This window comes from Camarhynchus parvulus, chromosome 3 (genome assembly GCF_901933205.1).
Source record: "Camarhynchus parvulus chromosome 3, STF_HiC, whole genome shotgun sequence".
NCBI lineage: Eukaryota > Metazoa > Chordata > Aves > Passeriformes > Thraupidae > Camarhynchus > Camarhynchus parvulus.
This window is the reverse complement of record NC_044573.1, coordinates 58,196,034-58,218,552: the sequence shown is the minus strand read 5'-3', so window position 1 is coordinate 58,218,552 and position 22,519 is coordinate 58,196,034. Positions and strand designations below refer to the sequence as shown.

The following is a 22,519-nucleotide window of genomic DNA, read 5'->3' as shown; positions in this document are numbered from 1 at the left end:
ACAATGTCATTGCAAAAATACCTCCAAAATATCATCTTCCATGTAGCTAATAAACTACTCCAACATGGCTCACCTGGGTGGCAAAAGTCCAGTTTCTACTGCCATTGCTAGGCAGTCATAAAGAAAAGAAATTCTTTTAGGACTATGTTGGCTATGTATGAATCTTACAATCCACTGGACACACTGTTCATGGGACTCCTGAAAAAACAACAGAGGGGAGAAAGAATGTATTTACTGGTAGTGAAACAAACTATAAAATTCATACAGTATCCTCCCATGAAGAAATGAAACTAACACAAGAACAGGACTATAAATCAGTAGAAGTGATCCAGTTGCCAAATCTATAGTTTTTCCTACAAGTCTTTCCATCTTATTTTGATGAAGCTCACTTGTCCAACAGAAGTTGAGGTCAGTTGTCCAGTAGAGGAAACATTTCCTAGCTTAACCACTGATTTCTATAGTCAACTTTTGTTTTCACAAGTTAGCACAGACTAAAGTAAAGTAGAACTGTTCTACATTATTTTTTCCCTTTCACAGTTATAATCAAATTCACTGAAAATAAAGATGAATAGGCCTCCAATTATGGAGCAGTGTCTGAAGGTATCTAGCTTTTGAAAGGTGATTTCTTAACTTCTTAACCATCTTATTTTATTTATTTCCTCTTTTACCTACTTATTCACTTCTATCAAAAATTCTGTAACAAATGACCTTTTATTCTTTATTTCTTTACTGTTACACTTCTATTTGCTTATTTTTACTTGCACTGCACACCAACCTCTGCTGAACAACTATTTAACCTTACAAATCTCAAAATTACCTTTTTTTTCCTTGCAAAGTCTTCCTATATTCTTTACTATGCCATGTCTGAAACCAGATTCTGAATGACTGGATGCAGACCTTACAGCTTAAGTGTTTGTCTACTAGAAAAGGTACCTTTATATTAAAAAAGTATATAGAGTATAAAGACATAAGTAACAAATCAAATGTTAACCTGGGAAAGACTGCTCCAGAACTGTCTAAAAGCTCCGAGGCAGCTGATCAGTTTAGTTCTCTCATCTTCAGGAGTGTCCATAAACATGCTAATGCAAACAAGAACATCAGTTATTAGCAGTACCCAGTGAAACAAGTAGAAAATTACATTTACACATAAAACCTTCCACAAATAAAGCAGTATTACACTCACCCAGGAAAAGCTTCTTCAATTACTTCTGTTTTCTGTAAGAGAAAAACCCCAAGTGAGCTATTGTTAGAAGGTTTTCTACGACTATAATGGCCCCAGGATGAAGTACAAAAGACAAAGTCACACTGTTATGGGACTGTACCAGAGAACAACAGGTGTCTTCTGCTAAATCACACTACTCCAAAGATGAGATTGCTTTGTTTTCACAGACATATAAAAGTTGTGGGTCCAGATTAAGGCTTTGTTTCTTTGTTATGGGTTGTTTTTTTGGTTGGGTTTTTTTTTGTCTTCTAACTACCTAGAGATTAATTCACTTCTCAAAGTTGTTTGATTGTATTAGTACAGCTCCCTTCTCATCATTTAAAAAATTAGTATTTTTGAATTCCATTAAGTTTTTGCCCCTCATGTTCTGTGACACTCAGTTACACAAATCAACTAAATACAATTACCTCCTCATCCAAATTTAGATCCATTGCTTTTTAAATTTTATTGAATAATGCAATGGTCTTGTATGAGGTAAAAAAACTAAACATGAATATTCAATTTATCTCCTGTAAGACTTTGCTTTATCCCCTTCCTCTCCTTTTTCAACTTCATTTTGCTCAAAGGCTTCTACATCATTATTCTAAAACTTCAGCAAATAGGTTCTGGAAAATATTATCCTAAAAGTTTTCCTACCTTTTGTAAGAATTTAATATTATACTCAGGTGTGATCTATCACTGACCATTATGTATTTCCATTAGCAGATTACTGACATAAAAGCATGTAACAAAATCAATTTGTTGCTGCTCCTTTTCCATCATTTGGCCCAGAATTATCTGTCACTGCTACTCAAGAAGCAAAGCAGAAGCTGACACTCATCTAATCTGCACAGAAAGCAAGGTAAGGTTTGCTGCTGTCCACCAAGTCCATACCAGCAGCAGGGAAAGCAGTAAATTGCTATTTTATCAGTTATGACTCCAAAAATACAGAGAAATTCTCTCAGGGACTATTTTGTTGATGTTCCTTATGATTTTTAGGCAAATAACAGTGCATAAAAACAGGTAGTGTGACAACACAGGCAAATGACAATGTTAAAAATGCAAAAACAATCTGAATGGCAATGCCAAAATGAGAAATCAGTCATGTGTAGACAATTAATATGCTACAAGCAACTAAACACCACACAAAGAAAAGTACATCATGCATTTTATAATGCCAACTTAAAACATGAAGGTTGAAATTCATCACATGGAAATAATTTTCAATTGCTCTGAGACCTACAGATTCTTTCCACTTCAGACATTTCAATCAGCTTATTTTTGGTCTGAAATGTCAGTCAGGCTCCCATTCAGGATCAGCTCCTGTCAGCCCAGTGTTTCCAACTGTGAATGTCTTGTATCTACCAAGAAGCTCATTCATTTGTGCTCCACACAAGCGCGATTCATGACTCACTGACTTGGCTTCACAAAGGGCAAGTCCTCTTTAAGAAATTTAATATCTTTCTATCATAAGGTCACCCACCTAGAGAGGACAAAGAGAAGGCAGTGGAAGTACTTCTTCTGGATTATGCTTTTAATACTACCCCTCACAGTAACCTTCTGGACAAGTTTTGAACTGTGGGATAAGCAGGTTCACAGTGTGCTGGGTGAAGAAGTGGCTGGAGGCCAGAGCTCAAATGGGTGCAGTCAGTGGGGCTTCATCTGGCTGGTGATGGGTCACCAGTGGTATTCCTCTGGGCTCAGTTCTAGAGTTCAGTGTATTTAATATAATGGTGCAAGAGGTAAATGCACCATTAGCAAATCTCCTGACGTTACTAAACTGACAGGTGCTGTTGACTCTCTTGAGGGATGAGAGGCCTTGCAAAAGGATGTGGATAGACTGGAGCACTGAGCAGTCAGTGGCATAAAACTTAGCAAATGCCAGATTCTGTACCTGGGACAGAGTAATGCTGGGCACCAGTATAAACTGGGAGAGGAGTGGCTGCAGACCAGCCCTGCAGAAATGGATCTGGGAGTGCTGGTCAGCAGCAGCTCAGTGTGAGCCAGCAGGGAGAGCCTGGGCAGCCAGGAGGGCAAACCTCATCCTGGGATGCATCAAACCCTCTGTTCAACTATTCTGACAAAAGAGGTGATTATCCTGCTGCACTCAGCTTTGGCACAGCCACACATCGAGTACTGTGAGCCGTTCTAGGGCCTTGAATGCATCCATGGATAGGCAGCAGAGCTGGTTTAACTGTTGGAAGGAATGTCATATGGAAAATGGAGGAGGCCTCTGGGCTAACTGTGCTTCGTTTTGCAGGCAGCATCGTGCGTGAGTATTCCCACAATCAGTTCATCCCATTATGCTGGGTCGGGGACATCCATCTTCTCCTAGTCTCCTTCAAAACTACTTAAACTGCTTATTTCACAGCAAACTCAGCGCTCTGTAATTCGGTATTGGCCAAGCAAACTGTTTCACCCCAGTCCTACTCTGTCCCAGCTTTCTTATGAAGCCCAGCGGGGGCAGAGGGCAGGCCCCTGAAGGGCCCTTCCCTCCCGGCTCCCCCGCCGCCGGGAACAGCGCCAAACAGGGCCGGGAATGGCGGCGGGGCTCCACTGCCATGAAAACCAAAAGCACCTCTCCCATCGGCTTTTCACCTCCGTCAGGACGGCCCACCCCAGAGCGAGCACTGCGGGCCGCAGGGACCCGGACGCGGCCCCGGCAGCGGCAGCGGCGGCGCTCCGGGGACGGACTCACCACCACCTCCTCGAAGATGCTCTGCAGCTGCGTCTCCATGGGCACCATGGGGATCGCCATGGGGCCGGCCGGGCCCCGCCGGGCCCTTTGTCAGGCGCAGGCGGCGGCGCCCACGCCTCCTCCTCCGGCCCCGCCGGAAGCTCCGCGCCGGATCCCGCTCCCCGGGAAGCGGCTGCTCGGCCCGGCCGTTCCGGGCGGCGCCGCCCGCAGCGGGGGGAAGGCAACAGCGTCTTAAAACTTGGGAGTCACTTCGTTTTGTTTTTCATTTTACAAAAATATTCGCCTAGGCTTCTTTGGTTTTTAAATAGTCCATTCTTTGAATAATCTTTTCTTAGAATATTTTGGCGAAATGCTGGTTCTGGTTCTTCCGGCAAGGCCCCCTTAGATTATGATGAGATCCCTCTCTGCAGGGCTGATCTCCAGCCACAACTCTCCCTATTTCTAGTTGCCCCCAGTTTGGTGTAATTAGTGTGGAGTTATTCATTCCTGTAGTAAGTCACAGAACAATCTGAAAATGCGTTTATGTAAAGACATCCAGGAATACAGAATCACAGAACTGCAGAATGGGTCGGGTTGGAAGGAATCACCATGGATTGTGAAAAATGTGTGTCTTATGATTGGCTTTTCGCAAGTATTAAAATGAATATTGTATGTGTTGTGTCAGAAAGTAATGCTGTCTTAATTCTCTTAAGTAGTGTGTTAAATATAGTTTTAGGTTATAAAAAATGTTAAAGTAGAAACGATGCTATATAGGATACTTTTTTAAAGAAAGGACTCGCAGCGAGATAGCAGCCACAGGACACCTAAATCTTTCTGAGAAAAAGAATTTATTGCCTTCTTATCAGAAGACACGAACTTCTTCCCGGCTCGAAGGCGCCGTTAGGATTCAGAGGAAGAAGTTGACGATGACCAGACAGAATCCTGTATTTGAATGGAATGTATGCATCATGTATGAGGTGTATGAATATGCAACAAGTATTGTTTTTAAGGGTTAATCCTTTGTTAATGGGTGTCCTTTTTTGGGGCTTATGCTGCCCAGAAAAAGGTACATCTGTAACTCTTTGTTTCTATTGTCTCATATTGTCCTAATTCAAATTGTCCAAATTATTATTACTCGAATTGTATTACTATTTTATAACCATTTTATTATTATTAAACTTTTACAATTTTAAAAAACAAGCGATTGGTGTTTTTCATAGGATCATCTGCTCCAGCCCCCTGTTCAAGCAGGGTCCTCCCAGAGCAGACAGCACAAGATTGTATCCAGACAGTTCTTGAGTATCTCCAGTGAGGGAGACTCCACAACCTTTCTGGACAACCTGTTCTGGTGCTTGGTCACCCACACAGTAAAGAAGTTCTTCCTTATGTTCAGCTGGAACTTCCCGTGCATCAGTTTCTGCCCATTGCCTCTTGTCCTATTGCTTGGCACCCCTGAGAAGAGCCTGGCTCCATCTTCGTGGCACCTTCCCTTCAGATACTGATAGACATTGATGAGGGCCCATCTCAGTCATCTCTTCTTGAAGCTGAAAAGGCTCCCTCAGCTTTTCCTCGCAAGAGAGGGGCTCCAATCCCGCAGTCATCCTCTTAGGTCTCCAGTGGACCCACTCCAGGAGCTCCATGTAGCTCTTGACAGAACTGGACACAGTAAAATGCAATAGTGTTACATTTCAAAAAGGATACAATAGTATTACATTAGAATCACAGAATCATTAAGGTGGGAAAAGACCTCTAAGAACATCTAATCCAACTGCCAAGCCCATCACCGAACCATGTCCCCAAGATCGACATCTACACATTTTTTGAACACTCCCTGGGATGGTGATTCCACTGCTTCCCTTTCTTTTTGAGCAGTCTGTTTCAATGCCTAAATACCCTCTCAGTGACAATTTTTTTCCCAATAACGAATCTAAACCTCCCCTGGTGCTACTTGAGGCCATTTCCTTTAGTCCTATAACTTGCTACCTGGGAAATGTGGCTGACCTCCACCTGTCCACAGCCTCCTATCTGGCAGAACAGCATTATATATATATATGCAGATGTTTTGATACTAAAAAGAAACGTAAAAAGCTGAATTGAGACAGTTCTAAAATTTTGTGTGTGTTTGATGCTGACACTGTATTTTCTGAGCCGTCTGTGGATGTTTGGCTGCAAACATCCAGCTAGTGCTGGTAAATGGGTTCAAACTTATGTCTTCAACAGGCAAATAAAGCTGATCAACTCCCTGTCTGACCAACTATCAAGCTGATAACTAGAGGCCTCAGAGCAGTGAAAAATTAACATTTTCAGTCTTGAGTGGAAAATAGCAGAGTGTGCTCATGGGAGAAACGCTTAAATGGAATTGGGTAGACAATTGCTTGTTTTAAATGTAAACAGCTTTTGTGTAAATAGGCCTGGAAGAATACATAACATAAACAATGAGAAATATTATAAGTAAATTTAAGAAGTACAACAGAAGACAGTGATACAAGGGGCATCAGTGCTTGCACAGCTAGCTGAGATGTGTGTTGTAGCCAACAGGCACAGGATGCTGTGAAGTCAGTGCTTTCTTTTCAGCAATGGGAAATACCTGGTTAGGAAACAAATAATGCTTACATGTGCATTATTTACCTAAATATACATGTAACAGATGATCATTGAAAATGGAGGGGATGCAATTGAAGGTCTGCTTGTGCTTGCCTGTCTTGCTCTTAGAATTGGGCTGCCCTCAGTCTTAACATGAAATTAAGAACAATTCTGTAAGAATTATTCTTTATACTCTTCATCGTATGTTTATTTAAAGAGTGTTGCACAACAATCTGACATGCCCATGTGTGTCCTGTCAAGATCCAGTACTTGTCTATCCTGGAGAGACCACCTCATATTTTATTAAAATGACAATGCAAAGGGTAAGTGTCTACTCAAATTCTGTGTGAAGCTCCTAATCTATTCCCACAGTGACCCATAAGAGGACTGGTAACTGAGCCAAAAAGGAGTTGTTTTACTCATCATAATGTTTTATTATTATTTTGAGGACCAGTCTACTATTCTTTTTTTCTGCCTTACTGCTCTGTCACACTCCTGGGCTAACAGCCATTCGTATCCAATCCTAATACCAACATACATACCTGTGCCAACATACTGTTCACTACTTTGTGCCTAATACAACTTTACCTTGATTTTAAGTTGTTAGCCAACAAACATTCTAAACAGCACTTAGCATGCAAGCCTAAATCTAGCTGGTCATATTTAGTAGACAGACTTGGTCTAATCCTAGTTAAGGTCCTGGTTCACAACTTGTCCCAAATACCATAGCAAATTTCAAATTTTAAAATTGAACCACTCAGCCATGTAATAGCCTTGAACCCCCAAATAAGTTCAAATTATGATTTCTGTCCTGAATGAACATCTTGTCTAACCAGATCTCATTGTAACAAAACTGAACTACCTATGATCCTACCTTATGTAGAAGAGTAGTAGAAAGAAGGCTCTTGGTCAGGTACAAGAAGTATGACACATTATGTAGATGATTATGGTTAGATTTATTGCTAATACAGCATCTAAATATTGCCAAAGCAGTATACAATATAAGCATGTAATAATATATAAGTGTGCTATAACCAGCATATATTATAACTAGCTAGAAATGTACAGGTTTACAGTCTTTGGCCTTGCAGAATGCACAATGGTAAAGCATCAAAGGACCCGTGGAGCTGCTTTAGGATTTTATCTCTTTATCTGACTGGATTTTGGTGCTTTTACTCACCTACCCAAAAGTGAGTATTCCTCATCTTTGGGCTGGGTGTACCCCTGGAGGCATTCCTTACAGGGGAGAGGGATCTACCTGGAAGCTGCCTGCAGCCTGGGAGACCAGTTTGCCCAGTTGGCCCAGTCTCCAGCAGTATTTTAAACACTTTTGCAGGCTGATGTGTGCCAAAGTCAGTTGAAATCATTACACCTCCCTGTTTCTGAAATTCATCATCATGGGAACATCCAGACAGTTCCTCCTGGAATGCTCTCTGGGCGTTCTTATCTTAGCACCATTCTCGCTTGGTATTCTTATCTTACAAATCGTATTTCCCTTCAGACACAACTGTAAAGGAGAGGGGTGTGTATGGGGGAGGGCACACTTGAGGACCTGACTAACTTATCACAGTCACACTTTGGCAAGGAATTTTGTTATTGGGACGGGAGATGGGAGCAAGGGGTGCTGGGGCAGGTCAGGCCTAAGCAAAGTTCATCCTGCTTTGCCTAAGGGAGCTAAGTGTCCAGGAGGAGAAACAGTACAGCTAATTAACCCTGGAGCGACTGCACCCAGGTGTGTCTACCAAGGCATGAACCACTATGAGACTCTGTACTGAGTAACAGAGTCACACACCTCACTAAACAAGGCAGAAGAGCAGCATTTGGGTGAGAATGAAATGACCCTCTTCACCCAGACACAGAAAAAGCAATGCACTTTTCATAATTATTGTAAATGTGATATTACTCTAGCAAAACCACCTTCAGCAAAATAACCATTTTATGCTTGTGGGTGACAAGAAACATTTATGAGAAAATGGTTAAATTTTGAAATGTTTTTTCCTGAGTGAGTGTCATTCATTTTAGAAGATAGATGACAAATTAGTGTCATAGTGTAGAGACTGTCTAGTTCTTCATGGCCTTGGAAGACTTGTGGCTTCTTAGCAGTGAAAATTGAAAGTGTCTACAACACAGTGCTATTCAGAAATTACTCTCCCCATTTTCCTGACATGCTTGTTAACATGTATATGGGGAAGATGTCCTGCCTGTGTTCTTTGAAAACTCCTTCTTCTTCCTGAAAGTGTCAGATGAACAGAGGACTGCAGTGTAACTATAGGGGAATGGGTTTTTTCATACCCTCACTCTGCATTGGTATAGTGTCAGTCTGTACGCAGAACGGTCACTCAAAGTTATGATTTAGTAATTGAGAGCAGAAAGGATAATTATTTCCTTCTTCCTTGTTGTTTTTTTAGTCTTATGTATTGATCATATGGATCGTTTGGGTTTTTTATGCAAATTTTCTTTTGGTAGGGATGAAAATAAGTATTTTTAACATATGAGGCCCTTGATCTTGAAACAGAAAAGTTTGGGTTCTTGGTTAGTATTTATTAAGTTTCATAATCAGATTTTATTGGTGAGAAATGTTCTAGAATGTTGTAATTCATCATGAGAACAATAACATATGTCAAGTTAGAGCAATGATTGGGTAAAAGTAGCAAAATCAGGTATATGAGATCACATCCTGTTCAATGTAGCTGTTGCTGAGCAGTGCTTAAACAGACTGAGAGCCTTCTCTGTGAGTAGCATGGGGTGCACAAGAAGCTGGGAGGGGATACAGACCCCAGCTGACCAAACGGACACCCCACACCATATGATGCTGTGCTCAGCAATAAAACTTTGGGGGGAAAAAAAGGAAGGCATAGGGAACAGTCAGAGCAGTGGTGTCTGCCTTCCCAAGTAATCATGACATGTGGAGGAACTCTGCCTTCCTGAAAGTGACTGAACACCTGCCTGTTGATGTGAAGTAGCCATGAAGGGATTTTGCTTTGTTTATTTGAGTGGCTTTGCTTTACCTATTAAACTGTCTTTGTCTTAACTCACAAGTTTTCTCTTTTTTTTACCCTTCCTGTTCTTCCCTGATTTCCGCAGCAGGGAACAGTGTGAATGGCTGTGTGGGGCTGTGCTGCCTGCTCAGATTAACCCACAAATGGGGCCAGAGGGGTTGAAGATAATGACAGATTTGATAGGAATGCACTCCACTGGATTTACAGCTGTTACAGCTGATTGAGCTATTTATTGGCAGGCTGCTGCTCTCACCAGAGGACTTGCTTGCTTTGCTCTATATTAGAATGGAGTGATTGTGGTTGCCATATGCTGTAGTGCTTATCATCTCTTTCCTGTGCCTAGAACCATTTTGATAACACCACTGGCCACGTGCCTGGACTGACAGATGGCCTGGTCATTACTGCTGTTCCTGTACTGCTGTAGGCATGTTGTAACTAAAGTCTGAACTCAGGTTCAGGTGAGCTCTGAATAACACCAGGCTGGAGCAGGTAAACCCCCCAAAGTGTCTGAGGCTGTGGATATGTCCATAGTAGAGCAGTTACACCCCTGAATAATAGAATCATAGAACCATTTTGGTTGGAAAAGACTGCTAAGTCCACCATTAAATCATGTTCCTAAGCACCACATGTACATATATTAAATACCTGCAAGGATGCTGACTCAGCCATACCCCAATACTTGACAATACTTTTGAGGAAGAAATTTTTCCTAAGAGTAACCTGAGGCCTTTTCCTCTTGTCCTGTTGCTTGTTACCTGGAAGAAGAGGCCCACCTGGCTACAACCTCCTTTCAGTAGTTGCGGAGAGTGATAAATTTCCTTCCTAAGCCTCCTTCTCTCCAAGTTAAACACCTCCAGCTCCCTCAGCCATTTCTTGTAAGACTTGTGTTCCAGACGCTTCCCCAGCTCCACTGCCCTTTTCTGGACATGCTCCAGCACCTCAATGTCTTCCTTATAGTGAGGGGCCCAGAACTGAACATGGCACTGGAGGTGTGGCCTCACCAGTACAGGAGGATGATCCCTGTCCCAGTCCTGCTGGCCATTCTATTGCTGATCTCAGCCAGGATGCCACTGGCCTTCTTGGCTATCTGGGCACACACTGGCTCATGTCCAGCTGCTGTTGACCAACACCCTAAGGTCCTCTTCTGCAGAGCAGCTTTCCAGCCAAGGGAAAGTCTGCAACCTGGGAGTAAGTCCATACCAGTATGGTAAGAGGAGAAGTTAGTTAAGGAACCTTATAGCCTCTTTCAAGGGCCCCAGGTGTGGAAATTTAAGTGGAAACAATGTTAAAGTGTTGTATCTCATTGTTCCAGTTGCGTGTTCTATGGGAAGCACTATAGCAGAAGCCGCCTGAGCAGAGGGCAAGCCTCACAACCTGCAGGTTTTACCCAACCTGAAGATAGATGTTTTGGCAACCAGTAGCTCCTCACAACACACCTCCTGTCCTGAGCAATCACCACAAGAGATGGAACCCTGGTCATGGAAGAAGGGAAGTCAATGGGCATTTTACAGGAGTAAGATGTCTCGTAGAGTAAGGGAGTGATATCTGTCTGTAAATTAAAGGATGATGAAGATGATGATGATGTGTGTGTGTGCGTGATTAATGGGGAGGTACTGGATAATGTGGGATTTAAGCATAACACAAATTGTATAGAATAAGATTACTAGTTTGGGTTGCAGTGGAGTTAATTTTCTTCATACCAGCTTGTATATGCTTTGGATTTTTTAAAATATAATTATAAATGTTATAAATTTGATTATTATAAGTTACAGCTCATGTGATGCTCAAATTTGGAATCAGATCAACATCTGAATAGTTACATATTCATCATAGTCCTAGCAGGCTTTGAAGGTACATTTTCATAACAATCCTTCCAGTAACCACCAAGTTGAAAAACAAATAGGTTTTAAATTGTACTTAAACAAAACATTTTAATTTTTTTATTGAATTTGATTTGGCTGTATACAATATGTCTTTAATTAGCACAGTTATAAGTGCTGGAAGAAAAACGGTGTAAGAAGGGGAAAGAAGTTGAGACAAAGATGGATTGAAACTAACAGGGAGAAATCCTCTGATGCTAAATAAGGAAAGGGATCTGAATACATAGGCGTGACACAGAACATGAAATAAGAAACCGTCTCCTTTCATACTGGTTTCGAATATTTAACACTTTCTTTGAGGATAAATTCTCTGGATGACAAGCTTTTAACCAAATAGTTGAGTACTTGAGTATTTTAGCATTTTATTGCTTAGCAACACTTTAATTCTAATCTTCACTTAAGTGTTTGCCTAATGCCGTTGTTCTTATCTTGAACAGTCAGGTTTCCTGAACACAGATAAATATTTTTCAGCCTTTGACCTTTCAGAGTAGTTCTCCTGCTTGCTTTGGCTTCCTGCAAACGTAACACGGATGCAAGAGCTGACATCTCATAAAAAGATCTATGAGCAAAGTACTAGAACTCCTGAAGGAGTAGCCTCTCACTTGCAGCTAACACAGCTGGGGGGGCTGAGGAAGGCAGGAGAGGCAGCCGAGTGGCAGATCTCGACAAAATGGAACTAGAGGATCACAGAGGATATTCAGAGGAGATATCTTTAAAATCAGAAGAGTATGTGAAGAAAAAAACCGTGTTGAAATACAAAGTCATCTGTGCTGTAAGTAGGTGCTGCTCTTCAGGGCTGCTATTTTAACAATTCTCAAATCTGCAGGATTTTTTGAAGTTTCATTGTATCAGTATAATGATTTGGGGTAGCTTAGTAATTGGTAGTTAAAATTTTACTGCATGAATGTGTCACTGAAACTGCACTAGCTTCACTGGCACATTTCTAAGGTTCTTCTTGTACCTATGAAGCAATTTTTTTTACTGGCAGTTTTTGTTGTACTTCATTAACTTGACAGTTCTTTTGCACAGTGAAGACATTGCTTTGATACTTTGTTTTAGATATTGTCTCAAAACAGATGTGTTTGTGGCCAAAGCAGCCACACTTTCTTTTTGCTTACTTTTGTATCTTTATATTTGTCATTAACAAAGCAGAACCTCTAGTCAAGTCGTTGGCAAAAAGCACTCAGGAAGCTAAGCATGGGAAAAGCCTAATGAAATGTTTTGTATAGTATTGTCAGTCCCACATCTCAAATGTCGTGTCAACTCTTCACCTCTTCCCTGAGGCTTTAAAGAGCTATGCAGCTGCCTTGTAAACAATAGAGGCTTTTTGTTAAGTTTTTAAAATATTTTCATGCATATTCTGTTTGTGACCATAATAAAACAAGGATTAAATATGTATATATGTTTGCACAAGTTCTTGCATTTGTAAATTGAAATTTAGAGAAAATTACAAATACTGATTTTTGAAAAACTTGCAGCTTAATTTTGAAAACAGCTCTATAAAAAAGAGAGTCAAGCTACTATACTTTTCAGCTCTATGTCATCAGAACAATTTCACATAGTACAATTTGCTATTTAATGCTATGTTGTGCAAGGATTGCATAAAATATGAGGGAAATACTGGAAATTGTGAAAAAAGAAGATGAAATATCAGACATATTTTTCCTAAAGTCATCAGTTAAAATGAGTCATGAGAAAGAATGTGGGAAAACTGCATAACTATAAAGGAAAGTAAATTATACCTTCAAGAGGTACTTGGAAGAGTAAAGTGAGAAATTTAAGTATCCTAAAACATATTCATTCTTTCAGATGTGCTAGTTTTCAAATGCCTGCTAATGCAAAACTCGCAATCTACATATTAGAGGTATAAACTGTTAATATTCCACACAATTTATGTTTTTGCTAAATCTAATGCATGAAATACTTTCTTGGCAACTTCTTCCTGAAACTTTAGGCAGAGAATAGGAGTCACACTGTAAGTCCTCCAGCAAACAGAGCATATGCCCTAGGAATGACTTTTCTAAGAATAAGTAGTTGTAATTCTGAATTTAGTCATAGAAGTTAGCTGTGGAAAGCCTGAGGATTTGAATATGTGGTCCCAAAGTCATTTCACCTTAAGAATGAATGTCCCAAAATCAAGGGTGTTTGTGTAAATGTTATAATAAATGCATCATCTTATCTGTATACCTGATAGGAATTTTTGGGTTTTACTTCGGCTGTAGTAGCTGTATTTTAATTTAGTAGTAATTGAAGTAATACTTCAATTTAGTAGGATCTATTTATTTCAATTACAAATGTGAGTTTTAGTCAAAATGAAGGGCAAAAGCACAGGTCTTTGAGGTGAAAAGTACATGCCCTCGTGATCAGGCTTATCTGTGCTCAGTGAAACACTTGGCAGTGTTAGCCTCCCTGCCCAGAAAGAGTGCCTGCTGGTCTAGCCCAAAAGAACACCCTAACACCCTTATTCTCAGAGCCTGCTGACTGGATGTAGGAATAAACTGCTGCCTTCACACCTGAGGTCTCTCTTCAGGGGACTTCAGCATTTCTGCTAGTTTGGGTAATCTTTCCACACATCCTCACTCCATCTGCCTCCCTCCTCCAGTTCTCTCACCAATCCCATTTCCACTCCTTTTGAGGTACATCTGTACAAAAACCTGTGAGTAAGTAGCAGGAAGAAAGTAAAGTTGAGAAGGAGAAACTATGAAGGAAGTAACAATGGCGTTGTTAGTGTTTGGTGTTACCAGAGAAATAAATCAGTTGTACACCCACACCTGAGAAGTGAGCAGCCCTCCCTGCTGCCACACTCTGGCCCAGCACCTGCAAGGAAGGACAGGCAGCAGCAAAGATTAAGGATGTATGGGCAGTTGTTCTCAGTTCCTTAAAATTGCTGTAGTCTCAGATAAGAGACTCCATTACAATTATACTGAGCTTGAGAGTAATCCTTTCTCATTTCTACTTTATTTTTAACCTTAGTACTTCCAGGAATCAGCTGTTTGATTCCTGGAAGTGGCAGAAGACAAAAGCTCTGAGGCTAAAATGGGACATAAACTGGGCTGTTTCATGGTGATTTTTTCTGTGATATGCATTTTCTTTCCCATGATTATCTTAGTGAAGAGGAAAGTGCACATATCACAAAATACTCTGAGAAGGTTGCCGCTTTTCTCTGCACCTTTCAGCCAGCATGAATTGCCATTTGTCTTTGGTCTATTGACCTTTGTGTCTATTGATGAATAGAGGCTTCCTCAGCTCTCCATCAGTCTCCCAAAAGTTATGCTGCTTTCTGTTATGGAGTTTCCTTGGGCTGTTAGTCTCCTTCCAATTTCCTCTAACCTTACGAACAAGGTGACTTATAAGAAACTGGCACATGAGTGAAAGTTTTACACTTTCAGCCTCAATCCAGCTGAATTTCTTAAGAAATCCTTGTGTTCATATTGGGTAAATACAGAAGATAAAAAAAAGTGATTGCCTTTGCAAAGCCTATGCAAAACAGATAAATACACTGATTACTTCCTACTTTCTTTTCTCCAGCAAAGTTTTCCCCAATTACAACATCGCAACTGGCCACAGGTTAAAAGTGCAGCATTAGGACCTCAGATTTTAAGGTTATAACTATTGTGCCTCTCCTATCTTCAGGCTCAATTTTTTGATGAAGAACTTCAGAGAAATGATTAGTTCTTAAATCATGCATTTATAGAAATATTAGTAAGAGGTAATTTCTAATAAACAAAACAATTTATCATAGCTGTAACATTGGTTTCCCTGTGTCTGTGTGACAGGTTCTGCTGTGTGCTTTAGTGGTTGTATCCCTGGGACTAGGTTTAGGACTAGGACTCAACCATGGAAACCAGGAGCAAGGTATGTTTATGATACTTTCAGCATAATTACCAATGATCTAGATCTGGCAAAGGCTTTCAGCAATGGCCCTTTTATAGTGTAATGTAAATGATCTGTGAAAAGTCACCACCTGTGAAAATAAAGTTCTTGCAAAGTTCTTTCGAGTTCGATTGTATAAAAACTGAGCACTCACAATCTATACTTGAAAAACCTATCCTAAACAACCAAGTGCCTTGCTGAATCTTTCCAAATGTGTGAAGCCTAGTTCATGGCACGTTGGAAGCTTTATTAAGTTATCACTTCCAGAAAATTTGGGATATGTTACCCTATTATATATAATTATATATATAATTATTGCAATTATCCTATTATATATAATTATTACTTAAACAATATTTCATGAAAGAAATATCATAGGATCATCTTCAGTATATTTGTCATAGTTCAGGAGGCTGATGCTAAAACAGATTATGAATATTCTTTGAGAACTTGAGTTTCTGTAAAGCTACAGTAAAAAGGGGGTAGTGGCTTGATTCAGTGGAATGGCGTTTTTTAGTTAGGAAAAAAAAGTAATGTTTGATGTCTGGGGGTCAGTCTAGGTGAGAACAAACAAGTGCAGCACACTGTGAATTAAATAAAACACTTCCTTTAGAATCAAAACAATAGTAATCCCTTCTGGAGGAGTTCAAGGAAGCACATTCTCATTGCACATTTCTCATTGCTAATCAACACATATTGTACTTATTTTCCTAGTAGCTCATCAAGTCTTAGACCCTTCTGAAGACTTTCAATAGCATGGGCCCTAGCAAATAAGATGAAATGGAACCATAATTGGGTTTTGATAATTTGAAAATTATTTTAGCTCTGCATTGGCTCTACAAAGTGGAGTACAGAGAATGTGCATACAAGGCTTGTCCATGTGGAGGCTGGTGTGGAACTGCGAGTGATCTTTGGAGATTTGGAGTTTTCTTCAGGAGTCCTCAGGAGACCCAGAGCTGTCCCTTCACCCTGCTCAAAGGTGTCAGAGCTGTGCTGTGGAATACTTGTCTCAACTTTCAATGCCAGGCCCATCTTTTGGACTCTTTTCTTTGTTTTAATTAGAACAGCCCAACCTACAGATTTTTTAGGGACATGGTAATAATAAAGTGGCAGAGATATTGTCAGCGTCCTGAGTGTTCCAATAAGCTTTATGGATTGTGTCCAGACAGCTTTTGAGTGTCTCCAGGAAAGGAGATTCCCCTGGGCTGTCCTCACTCTGCCCAGGGCCCAAAAGCCACTGCCCCCGTCCAAGCACTGACCTAGCAGGGATGGCTCCAGCTTGCCACAGCCTTGCCCTGCCCAGTCATGAGTCCTGCCGAGCCAGTCCCATCCACGGGCTAACAGCCTGGCCTTGACCTGTCCCTGTCGTGACAGAAGTGCCCAGTGCCTGGTGTGGGGCTGCCCTTTTGCTGCCTCACCTGCCCTGCTCCAGGCTGGAGTGGTGGGATGGCTGATGGCTGGTCCCTGCCCAGCTGCCCCTGGGGAGCCCCCATGGCTCTGGCATCCTGCCCTGCGGGAGCTTCTGTCCCGTGCAGGTCTATTACAGAACATCCAAAGTGGGAATCACTCATCCTCTTTTATTTCAGACGGAGAAATGAGCAGGGGAGATGCCAGTCTCCCCTTCCTCATGCTGGCAGAGTGGTGTGGGAATCCATAAAGTCAGAGGGTTTGGGGAAAGGTGCAAAAGACAGGCCTCAGAGACAGCAGAACTGTGATTAGAGCTAAGCAGTAGCCATGAGATGTCAGTAGAAAAATTATGTAAAAAGTAGAAAAATAAGGACAAATAGAACAATGGTCTGTGTATTAACACTTGAGTAGAATAACTCCCTAAGCTGCAGAAAAGTATATCTAGTGAGATATTAGGAAGTTTTAAGCTTAATAATGGAGCTCTGTGCATTGTGTTTTAAGGCTTACAAGCAAGTATTGTATTCCAAATAAGCAAGCATTGTTTTAACTGAAGGTACATGTGCTTATAATGGTCAGATAGAACTACTGTCAATATTCTTTTGATTTGTGTGATTAGTAAAAAACTTTAAGGTAAGTTGTACATGAAGTTCTTTGTCTGCTGCCTGCGATGTGAACTGATAGCGTCTTCTTTCCATTGTCATAACCATGTAATGAGACTGATGCTAGAAAATAAAACAGCTCAAGGCACGTTCCTAGCAGTCCTGTCCCGTTTGTGATTTGTACATAGCCCCCAGCCAACAATAAGTGGGACACCCTGGCATTGCTCCTGTGCCAGTGGTCCTGAAGGGACCTGTTGCAGAAACAGCCCTGCCCCAGGCTTTGGGCCAGCATGGTCCCAACAGCTGCCAGACCTTCAGCTCCCAGAGGGATTCCTACAGCCTTGCTTCCTCCCTGTTGGCCAGTGTGCTGATGATCATATTGGAAAACAGCTAGGGAATCAGATTTGGGAAATTATTCAGCACATCTCTCCCTGCAACCCATATCCATGATCTGTTTGACTGACCTAAATGGGATAGGGTTATCTGAGCACTCAGCCTTGCTGCCTTCTCCCTGCAGTCAGCTGCAGACACAAGTGCAGTGAGCCACACAGGAAAGATGTGCCCGGCTGCCAGTGTGACAGCGGCTGCAAGGAGCGTCAGGACTGCTGCTGGGACTATGAGGACACCTGCGTGGAGCCAAGTAAGTTCCTCTCCAGGCAGTGCTCACTGGTGTCCATTTTATTTTGAATTTTTTTCTTCACGTGACTGGAATAGAAAAAGGGTAATTGTCATGTTTATGCAGATACACAGGAAGTCATGTCACATTTCCTAGGGAGGGAAATGTGAAAAAAATCACAAAATCACAGAATAGTTAAGGTTGGGATGGACCACTGGAGGTAATCTAGTTGAACCTCCCTGCTCAAGCAAGATGCTAGAGCACACTACTAAGGCTTGTGTCCAGGTGGCTTTTGAATATCTCCAGGAAAGAAGATTCCACAACCTCTCTGAGCAACCTTTCCAGTGCTCTGTCAGCCTCATAGTAAAGTTATTCTTCCTGTTCAGGTGGATGTGGTAGAGTCAAGCTGCCTCTGCAATCAGGTGGCTAGAGAGCGGTAACTTGGTGACCTGGCAGGACACAAAATCTTCCTGCATCTTTCTCAAATCAGACCCCTGTATTTTTGTCCCTTATGGATAACCAAAGCATTTGCCATGCATATTTCATGGCACATACAAAGCTGAAGATAAGCATGAACAGAAATAATGGGTTATCTTTAAACAGGGCCCTTGAAGCAGCCCTGTTGTGCCAGTACCTCTTGCACATTTGAAAATAAGGGGATGTTTCCCAGTCAGTCATGCTCTCCAGCCTCATGCAGACCTCAGTGGGTGCCTGGGAGTGGAGGAGTTCACTTGTCTTCCAGGGGACAGCCTGGTTCTGCATTGAGGCCAGGCTCCTCTCCAGTTACTGTTCTGCTTTCTCAGCAGCTGCTCAGGTATTTCTTCATCCTTATTGCTTTTTCTGCCCACTTCAGCCCTTACTTCTCTTTTTTTTTTCTCTTTGCTGTAATTCATGTGCAAGAGCATGAAAAAGATCAGTTTGCTTCTCTTTCTCTTCTGTAAAAGAAATACGGTGTGACGTTTTTTTGTTTTGTTTTGTTCTGTTTGTTTTTTTCCCTAGATCTTTTTGGAAAGATGGAAAACTTTGAGGGAGATGACTTTGGGGATACCTTTGTAAAATAAATTGTTTTATGACTCTGTGTTACTGTTCAATGGCCAAAGAAATTAGCTTTTTGCATTGAATGAAATTTTGAGTTTTCTTTCCAGAGCAAACTTCTAAAGCAACTAAAACAGTACATACAAATAACAATTTGTTTTTCTTTACCTGTTTGAAGGATTTCCATGCAAAGAAGTTCACATAAGGTGAACTGAATCACAGTTTTTTTCCTTCCAATTTTCAGCCCGATCTTGGACGTGCACTAATTTCCGTTGCGGTGAGACAAGAATACCTGGAAGTTACTGTTCTTGTTCGGATGACTGCTTGCAGAAAAAAGACTGCTGTGTAAATTACTACAGCATTTGCAAAGGTAAATCAAAGCAAAAAAGTTTTATGTATAATTTTTTGTATGAAATAGATGGGCAAACATTGAAAATATAAAGGTAGATGAATTTGTTTCTCAAGACCAGAGTCTGACTGGCATTTTGAAAAATTAATGTTTTGAGATTAAGCTTTTGGTATTTTTCACTGTGAAAAACACTGTTTCATACTGGCTTCAGCTAAACACATAAAGAATAGTGCAAGTATAATTCAGTTACAGGAATGACACTTGAGGAGTATGATGGTGACATGTTATGTGTTATCAGAATTCCTTTGCGTTGTGGAAGGGGATAAATCTAAAGCAACTCCTGCAAAATTATAGTTGTTAACTAAATGTAGATTAAAGCTGGAAAAAGTTAAACCACAACATATAGAAAGAAAAGAAGTACTGAATGGAGCCCTGGGCTTGTCTCTATGTGTGTCAGTGGTACCCAGAAAAGGAACAAGGAATAAGTAGCCCAGTGTGGACAGGATACAGTTTGAATATTTTTGATTTAAAACTCAATAAAAGGCTAAGCTTTCATAGTGTTTTCTTCTTCATGTTTCTTTGCTTTTCTGTGTGGCGTAAGTTCTTTGTTTTTGACTTACAGATGTGAGCACTAGTCCTTCCAGGGTTTGAGGGCCTAATAGGTTGCACCAAATTGTTTCTAAAGTAAAGGTGTCTTTAGATCTAGATTTCTGTTAAAGCAGAAAATGTTACAGGAAGAGCTTTAAAAAAATCATCCAGGCAGCTGCTTTTTTTTGGTGGTGGTGGTGGGGTTCAGTGCTAACTCAGTATTTTTTTTTTCCTTTTAGGTGAAACATCTTGGGTAGAAGAACCATGTGTGTCAGTTGAAACTCCTCAGTGTCCAGACGGGTAGGATAAAGGAATTTGTCTTCTTAGCAAATAAAATCTTTGTGATGGTCAGAAATACTCCAGTATTCTGAAACAGGTTTTCATATTTATGGAGAGTAAAGTCCCTGCCCTGAGGAATATTCTGTAGAAATGGTTTGTGACTAGGAATGTTTGTTCTTTTTAAAACCTTTGTCATTCATTGATCATTTACAGTTTAGAGCAGAGTACAGAAGTTCAAATTCAGATTGAAATTCGGCAAAGACCTGGATAAATTGTTAGAGTTATCTCAAGGTTCATTTATCACAAATTGTTCATAGTCCATTTTATGTTACCATATTGTATCTTTGACAACTCACATAAATCACCTTATGCAGTCTGTAATAGATAGAATCTGTGATTGCAATTCTTTAGGCAACAGGGTTATTCAGGGAATTTTTGCTTCAATTATTTGCAGGAAGAAAGGTAGCTATGAAGATAAGATAGCTATGAAGTAGCTGTATATCTACAAATGCTGAAAAAATATTGCTATTTGTGCAGGATTTCAGAATAGTAGGTAGAGGCTAGACAGGAACAGCATTTAAAAGTTGTCCTTGAAGAAAGATGAATTAATTTCTAGTGCAGTTGTGGTATTTGTGACATTATCCATTACTTTATTTTATTTTACCACAAACTTAGTTTAATTATAACAGTAAGACCATTAGCATTGTGACTTCTTTGTGGTTCCTGCATGCACCTCCCAAAACAGGTATCAAAGTACACTTTTTAGGTTAACAAATAACTTACTGAGTTAACACAGTTTGGCAGGCTAAAGCTTTGAAAGTAGTGGAGAGGGGCTTCTTTAAGTGCTATACACCACATTGCAGTATAAAGATTCATTTAATTTCAGTTTCAAATCAGTAAGCGGTTTTATGCAGACTGTTTTTATATAAACTATTGATGCTAGTGTGCTTCTGTGTTTTGGAAAGACCACTATTAATGAGAACAAACTGGGATAGTGATTACTGCCTGATGGCAACATGTAACTTTTAAAAAATATTATGACTGAAATGATTACTTGTATTTTATTCTTCCTCTGGTTTCTTACCAGAAGGATTATTATTATGATTTGCTCTCAATATTGCACTATATCTTTATCTCATACTGTGTTATTGATTCTGGGATGCATATGAATACTCTAGATCCTGCTCATAAAAGCTGAATTTATATTGTTAGAAATCTTAATAAGTCACCAACTCTCCAAACTTCTTTATGATGATAAATTTATATTTTTTTGTAGATTTACTCTCCCACCACTTATCCTTTTTTCAATGGATGGCTTTAGAGCAGAATATTTGGAAACTTGGAGTTCTTTGCTGCCAAATATTGAAAAACTCAGTAAGTTACCAAGCGTCCTTTGACTGTTTTCTTTCAAAGTCTGCATGCAACCTCTCTAGTCCCTTTTGCTACTGTCATGCATATGTGTTGCTCAGCAGTAAAAACATCACAAACCAGGGCTCTCTCATCAGTTGTATCTTTTCATTATTATATATATTCTGCATTGCTTCTTGTATTTGCCCAGCAAACATGACTTTTTTTTTAACAAGGCCTCTAATATTGGTCAGCAGCTTTTTATTAAATACACGGTTTGAAATATACTTTAAAATACTTTTTAAAACTGAGAAAAAGTTCCAGATAAGCATTTCCTGCACCCTCAGTACTGCATTAAAAAGTAGCTGAATAGCTGATAAGGAGTGGAACATTGAAGTATAATTCATTGAGTTATGGGGAATTTTTTTTTCAAGTGAGATATTTTAAGTATGTTGACATTATTGCAGTAAGGCTTAAGTAACCATTTTCCAGCATTTCTGAATATTGTGAGGAAGAGTAAATTGAAGATCTTTAGCTTGTGCTTTGAAGCACTCTAAAAAGCGAGACTGTTACTGCATATTTGGCTAAAATTCCTGAATATTTCAGAACTCAGATCTCCAGACACCTGGACAAAATGTCTCCATATTTAGTAATTTCTTCTCAGCAGCGATAGTCTAAGTTGACAGTATTTGTATCAGTCCTGAGTACGTTACATTATGTTTCTTTTGTGCTTCTTTGAAAATTTCACATGCATGTTATGAAGTACTACATTTTATGGAATAGTTAACAATCTTGTTTGAGGATAATGAGAGTATCCAGAAAATTGAGCTTGAACTAATGTACAAACCTGACTTCCCTGGCTAATTGTTTATTCTGTGACATCATTCTGACTGGATGGAACTTGAATCAGTGAAGGAGTCATGAATGCTGAAGTCAGTAGTCAGTTCCAGTCTTTTGAAACAGGGTGAAAAGGGAATGCCAAATTGGCAAAAGGAGTGAATACCATTCTATGTCTATGTTCCCAAGAAATCCTTTGAAACAAGAACCAATCTAATTCAGCATTGCTCATGTTTGTGGTCAACTTGA

At 40.3% G+C, this 22,519-nt stretch overlaps 2 protein-coding genes across 3 annotated transcripts in view; one reads left to right on the top strand and one right to left on the bottom strand.

Annotated features, from left to right (window-relative positions):
• The window catches only part of MED23 (mediator complex subunit 23), a 38,022-nt gene extending 33,980 nt beyond the window's left edge, over nt 1-4,042 (bottom strand). For both annotated transcript variants that reach the window (XM_030944615.1, XM_030944617.1), the window contains exons 1-4: nt 3,900-4,042; nt 1,184-1,215; nt 992-1,079; nt 74-198 (exon numbers count right to left, since the gene is read on the bottom strand). In XM_030944615.1, coding sequence (XP_030800475.1) covers nt 74-198; nt 992-1,079; nt 1,184-1,215; nt 3,900-3,959 — 305 coding nt within the window. In that variant the 5' untranslated portion in view covers nt 3,960-4,042. The remainder of the gene's footprint in view (nt 1-73; nt 199-991; nt 1,080-1,183; nt 1,216-3,899) is intronic.
• Nucleotides 4,043-11,992: 7,950 nt separating this feature from the next.
• Nucleotides 11,993-22,519, top strand: part of ENPP3 (ectonucleotide pyrophosphatase/phosphodiesterase 3) — a 37,205-nt gene continuing 26,678 nt past the window's right edge. Inside the window, exons 1-6 of the mRNA XM_030945569.1 lie at nt 11,993-12,112; nt 15,117-15,195; nt 17,737-17,859; nt 19,115-19,240; nt 20,047-20,107; nt 21,363-21,460. Coding sequence (XP_030801429.1) covers nt 12,011-12,112; nt 15,117-15,195; nt 17,737-17,859; nt 19,115-19,240; nt 20,047-20,107; nt 21,363-21,460 — 589 coding nt within the window. The 5' untranslated portion in view covers nt 11,993-12,010. The remainder of the gene's footprint in view (nt 12,113-15,116; nt 15,196-17,736; nt 17,860-19,114; nt 19,241-20,046; nt 20,108-21,362; nt 21,461-22,519) is intronic.